The 10,791-nt window shown below is 42.9% G+C and overlaps 1 protein-coding gene across 3 annotated transcripts in view; it reads right to left on the reverse strand.

Annotated features, from left to right (window-relative positions):
* Positions 1-10,791, reverse strand: part of SASH1 (SAM and SH3 domain containing 1) — a 122,250-nt gene that overhangs the window by 32,778 nt on the left and 78,681 nt on the right. The window contains exon 1 of one of the 3 annotated variants that reach the window (XM_031056233.1): positions 5,036-5,122. The exons of the other annotated variants lie outside the window; for them this stretch is intronic. Within the exon in view, the coding sequence (XP_030912093.1) occupies positions 5,036-5,047 (12 nt within the window). The 5' untranslated portion in view covers positions 5,048-5,122. Of the gene's footprint in view, positions 1-5,035; positions 5,123-10,791 lie in introns of those variants that run through there. 3 annotated transcript variants of the gene reach the window in all.

Genomic DNA, 10,791 nt, shown 5'->3' on the forward strand with positions numbered 1-10,791 from the left:
TACTTCCACGTCCTCTTCCAGTATATTTCAGGCAGGGCTCTTTTCCAGGGTTCTTCTTACCATACCAGTTATGCTCCCGTGGTTTAGTCAGTCCCTGGTCTGTCTGGCATCTCAGAACTCGCTATTTAAACCTGGTTATAAACAGCTTTTTCAAACTGAAGCTGTCACTGACGACTTCTCTTTTTTCCCCCCCCAGTCTTCCCAGAAAATCAAAAACAGCAGCACAAGAAAGGGATGGGAAGGAAAGGAAGGAGGAGACCTCATCTGCCTCACTCACAGACTGCCACAGCTACAGAATCTTCCCTTCCTCCTCCCTGTTCCTTACACTCCTCCTTAAGGCTCTTGAGGCTCGAGTTAAGATGGACAGAGCATTCCTCCAGCACTGACCAAGGGAAAACTCTGACCTTTTCAGATATACAGTGCAGTCCATATTCCCCAGCATCCCGTTTCATTTTGCATCTGATCCAGTATGCTCAGTTCCAGCTGTTTTCCCTCAAGTATCAAACATTACAGAGACAAAAAAAAATTCCCTTCTCTCCAGCAGCAGTGACACAACAAGCTGAAACAATCCATTCCTTGTGAACGAGAAGACAACTTCGATTTTCGAGCCAGATCCAATGTTCAACGTGCTACTTCCTCTGTTTTAATCAGTTCAGAATGTGGAAGGCGGCGGGGGGAAGGGCAGGGAAGGGAGAGGAAAGGAGGCCAGCAGGGCTCTTGGGCTTGGCCAGGACAGCCCTGGCATCCTGCGCTGCTGCACATTCCTGCACACAGCACAGGCTCCAGCTGGAGTGCAGTATGGATCGTATACCTTACTTTGTTTGCACTCACAGCCCCAGCCAATTCACAGCATTCCTAATGGTCAGCTCTAAAAACCCTCATGCAACTTCCTGTCAGCACAGCTATCTGGGTTTCCACAGTGTGCTCATCCTTTTTTCTCCTTCTCCTTAATTAAACTTTTAAAAATAAAGATCCCCAAGAGATACAAGCCAAGTAAAAACAAACAAACAAACAAAAAAAAAGCCACCCCCTTCTCTTCCCAGCAAAAATTCTGTCTGCTTATCTGGAGGATGAATAAGAGAGGCCAAATATAAAAATGCTTTCTACTTTTGTAGTGCACTTAAACACCAGGATGAGGTACTGAATGCAGATGCCATGGGGCAGGACACCAATTAGCAGCTGCACTGGAATGCTTCCAAAGGGACACACAGTGCCTGACAGAGCCAGAGCAGTTCTGAAAGCCTACCTCCCAGGCATGCACCTCACAAGGGCCCCAGAACCACACCAGAGCAAAACTCAACAAATTTCTGTAAGGGCACTGTCCATTACCAGCTTCCCACGAACTTTGCATTACTCCAAAATAAGGAAGAATACCAAACTGACCACATATGGAAGTAGGAATTGTCAATACATCATCCAAGAATTGCACAAGTGTGTTTACTGTGGTTACAGACTGGCTAGGTAATTAATAAACTTCCTTTGGGAAAAATAGGACTGTAAAGAGTACCCGGGTTGTTTACATGAAGTAAATTAAGCAACTCCATGAGCATTAATTCAGAGATTATGCCTAGGACAACTTAGTGATATGTCAAACAAGACAGACACATTTAGATAAGATGATGAATGGATTATTGACTGTAATCAAGAAGTTCAGTCACAACTTCTTGGGCCATTAAGTGCATCCTGGCAAGCAACCATCATGCACATTCTGCACTCATTATATGTTTATTTTAAATGCAATTATTCTAGGGGATTGCTTTCCATCATTACTTTTTGTACACCCTCAGTTTGCAAGACTACTGTTTTTGAAACTGTGAGCTCTGTAAGACTTGGAGAACAGCTCACACCTGGTCCTCCCACCCAGGATTTCACTGAAGAATAAACAGCTAGTCCTGCTTTGCACCACTGATATCTATCTGATAAGGAACTGTGCCCCCTCAGAGTTATGAAGACTCAACAACAATAACAACAACAAAGAAAGAGCTTTTAAAACATCTGACACTTGCATTCACAAGTACCACAGCAAGAGCAAGCGTCAAAACAGCCTCAGTGCAAGGTACTGAACTCAAACCCAAGTGGGTGGTACAGAGGGTGCTCACCATACTCCAAAATAAATAAAGTCCAATCACAATTAGGTGCCAGCTGCTTTCCCCCAATGCTTCAGGACTCCTAGCACCCTTTTGAGCCAGGGTTTTCCACAAGCAGCAACAGATCCTTTCTATCCCCTGTGCTTCGCAGGTAGGTGAGAACAGGTCATGCTTTATGGGTAGATGAAAGACAAAGACAGTCTCCCTCCAGAATCCTAATTCCTATCATACCAGGTAGCATGTGACAGAGAAATCTTCTACAGTGAAAAAGGATCAACAACAAGTTTATGCAAAAATGCCTAAAAATTGCAACCATACCAGTGGTGCTGCTCGGGAAACTATATTGTCAAATAATGCCAATTCCTTGAAAATGCATGCATTTTCAAAAGGGTTACTCTTCACTTCCTGTTTTTGAATCAACTTTTTAAGGAAGGCCTTGGAATTATCAAAAGTTTCCACTTTGGCACATGGGAAACAGAGCTTAATTTTCCAGCTCAAGTAATGCTTTCTTTTTCAGCTGATATTAAAGAGAAAACAGAAATATAAAGCATTCAGGCCATAACTGAGATATTTTGAAATCACTGAACTTCCATCCTTTGACTTCTCCAACCCACTCTACCCTCCCCCCTTTCATGGTGACCGAGTTGCTTTTTTTGGTAGCTGTCCCTGACTTCAGATGGGAAAATTACCCCAGTGTCCCCAAAGCATGGTGGGCTGGGCAAATGGCTTCCTGGACAGATCTAGCAGCAAGGCCTTGGCACAGGGCTTGGATGTAGCCAGCTGCCAGCCCCCTCTTGGTCTCTTCCCCCTTCACAGGCACTCCAGTGCACTGTGGCACTGCAGAAGGGTAGATGTGGTCTGTTATGAAGTGGATGAGTATGCAAGATGCTCAGGGTCTCCAGCACTGAAGGAATCCATGCTGAGCCCTGTCCACTGATGGCTCCTGGCCCTGACACATGGCTCTTCCACCAGACCAAGCCTCGGTGTCCTTAATGTGCCGATAAAACAGCCAGAGCCCCTCCAGCTCCCTGTCCCCCTGTGCACAGCCAAGGCAGGCCTCTCCCTGTGCCCTCAAGGGGACAACAAACAGATTTGCAGCACTGCAAATAGGAACAACTTGACTTCCATCTCCTCTGCTCCAAATTTTTCCATCCGAAAGCCCATATGGCTCAACTTTTAATTACTTTGGCTAATGCTGTATGTAGTAATTCTGTGGTGAATGCTTAAATGTTTCATTTCTGGTTTCCAGGGCAACATTACATCAGATTGCAGACAGCTGGCTCCGCAGCCCTAAACCATAGCGAATTGGCCAAAGCCGAGGCACAGAGCTGCGCTGGTTGAAGGGAGCGCAGGGCTCGGCCGGGCTGCCGGGGACGCGGCGCAGCCCGCGGGGCCCCTTGGTGGGGCTGGCCGGGCGGAGCCGCCCTCCCCACGCCTTGGAGCAAGTGCATCCCGCATCTGCGATGCTCTCACGGCGCGGAAACCCGCCAGCTCGCACAGCTTGGCTGCACGAACGAGCGAAGGACTGCAGGGAAACGGGGAATATATTAACAGCAGCTGGAAATACCAAGAACTGCATGCAGAGGACTGCAGGCACCACGTACCACACGACTGGAAAACTACAGAGAGGCCAAGGCCCATACCCACTGCTCAGCTTTTCACTGCAAACAAATGTGGTCACAAACAATGAAGATGCTCTCAAATCCAGAAGAAATAAATTCCCTCTGCCACCTCTCACCTCCCTTCACCTTGGAATACTCCTGACTTGTGCACCCCTAAAGGCCATGCTTTGCATCACCTCATATGTAAGATCAAAGTGAAGAGCTTTACATTCGGGAACAAATAGGAAACTAGCACACATACTCTGACATTCTAGGAGCTCTGTGCAGTTCTGCTCTTGGCACCCTTCTTGCTTTCTCTCCTGCTTTTTTCACGCAGGCTCTTTGTTGCTGCTTGCTCGGGAGGCAGAGCACACGCCTTGCTCTGCTGCTCTCTAGCAGTCAGCCCATTTCACACGCCACAGAAATAACAATCTTAACCTCCCTCTTTGAATTAGTGCTTCACAGAGAGAAAGGGAGAGTGAGAGGGAGAGAACTAACATTTATTAGTGTTCTTGGAATTAAATGGCAAAATGTAAACCAGAAGTAAGTAGCTGGCTTTCGACAGGACTATGTTTGGAAACACTTCAGGGTTATAGCAGCAGCCCTTAAAAAACAGGCAAAGCTTGGTAACCATGTCCCAATAAAAATGTGTAAGAAACACTAGGACAACATCCAGTTAAAGCTATCATAACTGATTAATTTGCTTCAGCTCCAGAAAAAACCCCAAACATATACGACTTTTACATGAGCCATGTAAAGCCATTTAGAGAGATGTTAAAATTTTACAGTTCAACTTTATGCCCAGTAATAATTCAGCCCCAAACTGAAATCTCTAGGAAACCTTCCATCTAAGAGAAAAGAAAATCTTTTAATACCTGCATGAACTTAAGCTGCAATTCTTTTTCGCTATCAGACAATTCTCGTTCAGCAAAGTGGGGCAAAAAACCACATTTAGATTCATAGACACATTACATCCCCCAGCCCTGGCTAGCTCACCTCAGTAGTACAAGCTCTATAGTAAATGCGGTTTTAAAAGAGACTTTGCTGTTCCCTTTAGGAGAGCTACACATGTCCTTTCTTCTTTCTAACAGGCTTTCCATCTGCCAAAAATCCCAACAATTCTAACTTTAAAAAGTTTTTTTATTAAAGATGCCTGGATAAAGTCAGAGACAGGAAAATAGAACAGAAAAGAACTTAAAAGCCCAGGGAAAGGAAAAGGAAAGCTGAGAAAAGCTATGCATGCTGCGCTGTGCCTAAGAATAACCACAAAAACCTTTTTTCTCTCTCCCTCTCTCTGAAACAGGAGGCACATCCTCTCCACATCATGCTGCATGCTCAGTCACTTACCAGCTTCGGCATTTATAGGCCTAAAGCTCAATTTCGAGTATTTTCCCCCGAGTCCTCAACCGCTGTCAGCTTTGTAACCCTAAAATTTAGGAGCAGACACTTCTTCTTAAGTATTGAATTTGCTCTGAATCCTGCACACAAAATGCCTCTTCTCTCGAGTTACATTATCAGACACCAAACTGGCTCTGATTCCAGCGCTGAATATGTAAAGAAGAAGAAAGCGTGATGCTGGACTCAATTAGCTGTTTTCTGCTCACTGATTGATTCCCCCCGTTACTTGCTAGCTGCATAACTTGCAAGAAAGGCATAAGTCATCAGCTCTAAGCAAATCTTCTATTCAACCACAAGGAAAAAAGGGAGTGTTGTACATGACAAACAATCCCTGTTTTCACTGATGAAGGCTTGCTGACCTCTTGCTGGCCTCCAGTTCCTTAATTACTGTCTATGGAATTTCAGTGAAAGAAAAAAATACAGAGAATCCCTGCAAAGCCAGGACGAAGAGTGACCCTTAAACACTACCACTAGAGTGGAGGCTGTGTCTATAGGAAATGTAACTTAAACCCTTTACCAGGCTTTTTTTATTTTCTCTTTTTTAATTCTTTTGACAAAAATCTCTGGAGAATTTCCCTTTATAAAGGGCTAATTTGAAAGGAAAATAAACCTTGCTTAAATGTTTTTTAACTTGGTGAACTTAGATTATTTTTTTGATCTTTCCCCTCAGTTTCAGCGCTAGAAAAGAACATAAATAAGAACTGGAAAGAGAAATGCTGGTCCAGAAGTGGTGGCTTTATGAAGTATTGTAGTGTGACTTTAAAGTTCTCTGCCTAGGCTAGGCTCTGATCTCCCTTTCTAAGGAACAGACTCTGAGATGCTCAAGTAAGTTGGCATTCGTTTTACCAAGCACACCTTATCCCAAACCTCATCAAAAATCCAGAATTTGGACATTTCTTCTCAGAGCACATGAAAACAAGGACCAAGACTGCTGCTTATTGGGAACACTGCTATCCAGAGGTGGAAAGCAGTAGCACAGGCATACCACAACAGCACTCTCTTTAAGCCAGGGAAGATTCTCCTTTATCAGGACCACACTATAAGTGGCCTGTTAACCTGGATTTACTGCCAATCAATCACATAGTGAAATCATAGCTGGACTAAACATCTATTTCCTTTGATGGCTGGCTAATTTTAATGAGCCCCCCAGTCAAATAGCCTTTTTCAATTTCTCAAATCACTTTTTTAGTAGTGACTGTACGCAGCTTTTCTATTCCCGAGAGGTCATGTAAACTAGATTGACTAGTGTGCTGTAGCTGGGTTCTTACCCTTGAATTACTTCAGCCCCAAAACTCTGATGTAAAGCCCTATGGAAAATTCTAAGCTTCAGATAAAACCAGCTAGTGTTCTCCAGTTTCAATAACATACAAGTCCACATCAAGTGAAACATGACAGCAACTTCCTTGAAATGTATCCCAGATTCCCTTAAAAGTTCATGGCCATGAGTGAAACTGATCTAAGTTTGGGACTTTGAAACTTGAGTTTTACAGGCTTTAGGTTTCATTAAGAAAGCTTCACAGACCTCTAATCCTTGCAGAGGCTGTTTAAGAAAACCGCATGAAACTAAGATGTGATAATCTGTATCATATCCTGGAGTTACAAATAACGGCCTCCAAAATTTTAAAGAAAATTAACAGAGGTCATCAACATATATTTTCCCAAGAACATGAATTACAAGGGCTGCACAAGTTTAGAATGTGCAGTGTCAGACCCCCTAGGTAACAACATCTGGGTTTGGACTGTGATTACTTATAAGAAAATCAAAGGAGCATCCAACGGCTACATTGGTGAGAGATACATTACACATTAGCTGGTGACGACACTGCTTGCTGAAATTAGTGGGAAATTGTCATAAGTAACGAGAGCATAAAAGTTTAATTCTCACAGGAGGTCTGTTTTGATACAAGAATAGCTGCTTAGGCAAATTCCTAGCTGTTAACTGTTTCCAGGTTTTTGTTTAATTTTGAGAAGCACATTGCTGACATTTGTATCTGCAAGCCAGACACATTTCCTCATGGCAAAATGCTTCTCTCACTGACTAGCATAATTAAATTTGATGACATTACAACTGAACTCATGTACCACTTGTCATAGGTGTAGGTAGTAGAACAAAGCTCTGTATTACATTATTTTGTACCTGTTACAATCCAACATTCTTTTCCAATTCTCCTGCAGACTCCTCTATACATGGAATCAGAAGTCTTTTACAAGACTCTCTCAACTGAATCTTATGTTTTGGCAAGGCTAAGAAGATTCAGGGAGAATTCCTATACTTTGGCATAGGCTGTACCATTGATGAATGGAATACCCTACTGGTGCTGGAAATTCAACTCTTGACTTCTTGGAAAACCAAGGATGAAACAGCAATACATGAAACAGAGCAAAAATCATATCAGAGAAACAAAGGAAGAATGAGAACCCTTTAGGGAAGGCTGTAGTAACCTAAATTACATTCTTGTAGTACCTTCGAACAATCAGGCTGTTAATGTTACCATCCAAAGCAGGAGGAAGGACACACCAGCACTGGGGAAGGGGCACAAGTGGTAACCAATGAGAGGGCAATTAAAATTTTCTGTTGTACCACAAGGAAAGTTTATTCAGCCTGTGTCTGCCAAATAGGGCAGTGAAACATGTGGCTTTTGAAATTCCTAATTCTTGAACTGAGCAAAGCCTTGTTCTAATGTAATAGACTTGGGGGCAGGGAAACCACATTATGGATTATAGCATCTCCTGCTGGCTGATGCATGGAGAATAGGAAAAAGCTGGTACCACCCCCTCACCCTCTAGGTAGTAAGCAGAAAAAAATAGTCAGCTGCCAAAAGCCAAGAAGGGTATAAAAAAGTGAGCTAGTATGTTAAAATAAATATTAAATTAATTTGCCTGCCCATCTCCCATCCTCTTCAAACACACAGCCAAACATTTTGCAATAAAGTAATACAACAGGGCTTGTCTGAATGCATGCAAACAGAAGTGGTTATGAACACGCCCAACTGCAGCCACTGCTTGGGTATTACTGTAAGCTCTGAGTCATGACAGAAGGAAGATTTTTCTCAGAGACTTTACAACAGACTAACTACAGGAGAAACTCCTCCTGGCAGCGAGCAGGTTTACTTGGGCTACATTCCTGCCAGCTGCTCAGTACAATCCTGTGGCAACAATGTGTAGTCCTGCTAGGGACACATATCTAGCCCAGCTGTATCTGATAACAGCATGGGTGGCTCTTGTGTGGTAAATAATACTTAAAGACGTGACACAATTTTATTCTGAATAATATGCAGCTGTTTTTCCTGCGAATTCTGAAGCATTCTGGAATATTTCAGGAAAAAATAGGCAAGAAAATCCATAAGAGTGCTCTACAAAACCAAATACAAACACATCAACGGTCTCATGCTTTGCTATCATCACTCCCCAGCACTGACCTTACTTTGGGTTGTGTCATGGGAACTGTAATGACGATTTCCATTTCTCTCATGAAGGTTTTTGTATGACTGTACCCATGAGAATTCCTGCTCTTATGCATAGATCGAGGGGAAAGATTATAACAAAATATGCTGTAATTCTTCTGCTACCAGCTTTCACCCAGAGGTGCTGGACACTGTCCTTGTGATCAGTGGAAAAGGAGGGCAGCCAATACCTCCCAGGACAGGTCCCGGTGACAGGCACATAGTGTGGGAATTCACCATTACCATTTTGAAGCATGTCATATTATAGGTGCTTTCTTCATCATAACTGTTACTAAGCACTAACAGTATTACAGGAATTCGGGCAGTAATAATAAATACGTCACCCAATAGAATGAGGCACATCGGTGCCTTTCAGAAAATCTTAACAGAAATTGGGTCGCTAGATTCTTTGGAGCAAAGATGAAAGCTCTGCATTCATTCACAGCCACACTCAGCAGCAGCTCCCCTCTGTTACTTGAAAGAGCATGCAGGGCCTGGAGGCAGCAACAAGTTCTCCAAGAAGAGCTAAAACACAGAAAAATCTTCTATCCTTTAGCCTTTAAAGGAAAAGAAGCCTTACCAAAAATGATGAGTCCTAGGATAACAGCAAAACCAGGGCTAACACTTCAAAATATTCACATTGCTTCAAATTAAATAGTACTGTTCAAAGTAAAACAAACCTCATCACACCCTACTCTCCATGATACCCAATGCTGATTCCCAATATACATTGACTCTGAGCTGATTTAAAACAAATTAAACTGAAAATACCAAAGAAGGACTTTTTTTTCTGTTTATGCTAACAGTCCTGTATTATGAGAAATACTAATGTTAACCAACGGTTAAAATTTTTAATAATCCATCTGTACTATGAATAAAAATCAGTTAAAAAATAGCTGCATTTAGAAAGCATCCACATACTGAAATACAGTATAACCCTGAATAATGTGGATTTGCTGTAATTATGCTTGGATTTACTCTTGAGGTAATTGGTGCTACAGAAGTTACACTTTCATTATTTCTTTTCTTTCTATTCTTCACACTCACCAAACCCAGTAATGACTGTCATGAGTCAGAGATAATTATATCAGACTTATTTGTCAGAGTCAGGTTTGTACCACGGGTAACACAATCCTGATTCAACAGCTTCAGCATCTCTGAGACTGAAATGAATACAGCTCAAAGTCCATTCTCATCTGTTACTCTGCCTTTGATGCCTGTAGCAGACACAAACCCAATTCTGCACAGCCTTTCAACTTTTATCCCTATTTAACCACTTGCTAAAAAAAAAAAAAGAGAAAGTAGAGGAGCAACAAATTATTATCTCAGTCCAGCTAGAGCTATTGCTGTGTGGACTCCATGGACTGCCATCTGTTAAAAGATGGATCTATAGAAGACAGAAAAGAGAGGCAACACAGGTGGGAATTGTACCCAGCATCAGCCTCACAGCAGCTGCAGATGTGCACAGCACACTTACAGGTCTGCACCACTGCTGCCACTCTCCTCAGAGAAACCAAATGGGGTGCCAGTTTCCTACTGGTAAGGTAATGATCCTGGGAACACAAGTGTTGGGAGGGCAGGGATGTAACACAGCACTGCAGGGCCCTCCAATGCCCATGTGTGGGCCATATTGTTGGAGGGAAATGCTGCTTTTGTTCTCTCCACTATAAATATTATGGCCTCCCTCTCTCCTGAGGCTGCTAAGGCACATCTGGTAGGTGGGGTGATGTCAGACAAGCATGGCACAGCTCACTGTGGCACCTTTCAAATGAAGGCCAGCTACACTACCTTGAAGTTGCCTGGATGGGTGAGCATTACCCACTGATCAAAACCAAAATACAGAAGATGAGACCAACAAACCAGTTTGGTTCAGAGATAATTAAAACTTCATTCAACTTGCATCTACAGAAACTGTCAGTGAACTTAATTAGTGGCTTGTGTCAGTGTCAGCACACATATGATACACACTTCTGTCAAGCTCCCTGGTGCTTCCTCTTCCATTTTCCCTGGCATGAAACATGGCAAGTGGTACAATTCGTGGTCTTTAGCAGAGGGCACAGGAAAGAAACTGACTGCCACACTGAATATACTGACTTCTCCTCATGCATGGGCTGGTGCCATACCAGGAAGGGCTCTGAGGATGAAGGAGCCCTATTTTAGATGAACTGAAAATGTCAGCCCCCAAAAGTTATCAAATGATCTTCTATCTTTAGGAAGCATAAAAGGCACCTCAGTGTAAAGAAAGAATGTGATACAATTTAA

This window comes from Geospiza fortis, unplaced genomic scaffold (genome assembly GCF_000277835.1).
Source record: "Geospiza fortis unplaced genomic scaffold, GeoFor_1.0 scaffold162, whole genome shotgun sequence".
In the NCBI taxonomy this organism is placed as follows: Eukaryota; Metazoa; Chordata; class Aves; order Passeriformes; family Thraupidae; genus Geospiza; species Geospiza fortis.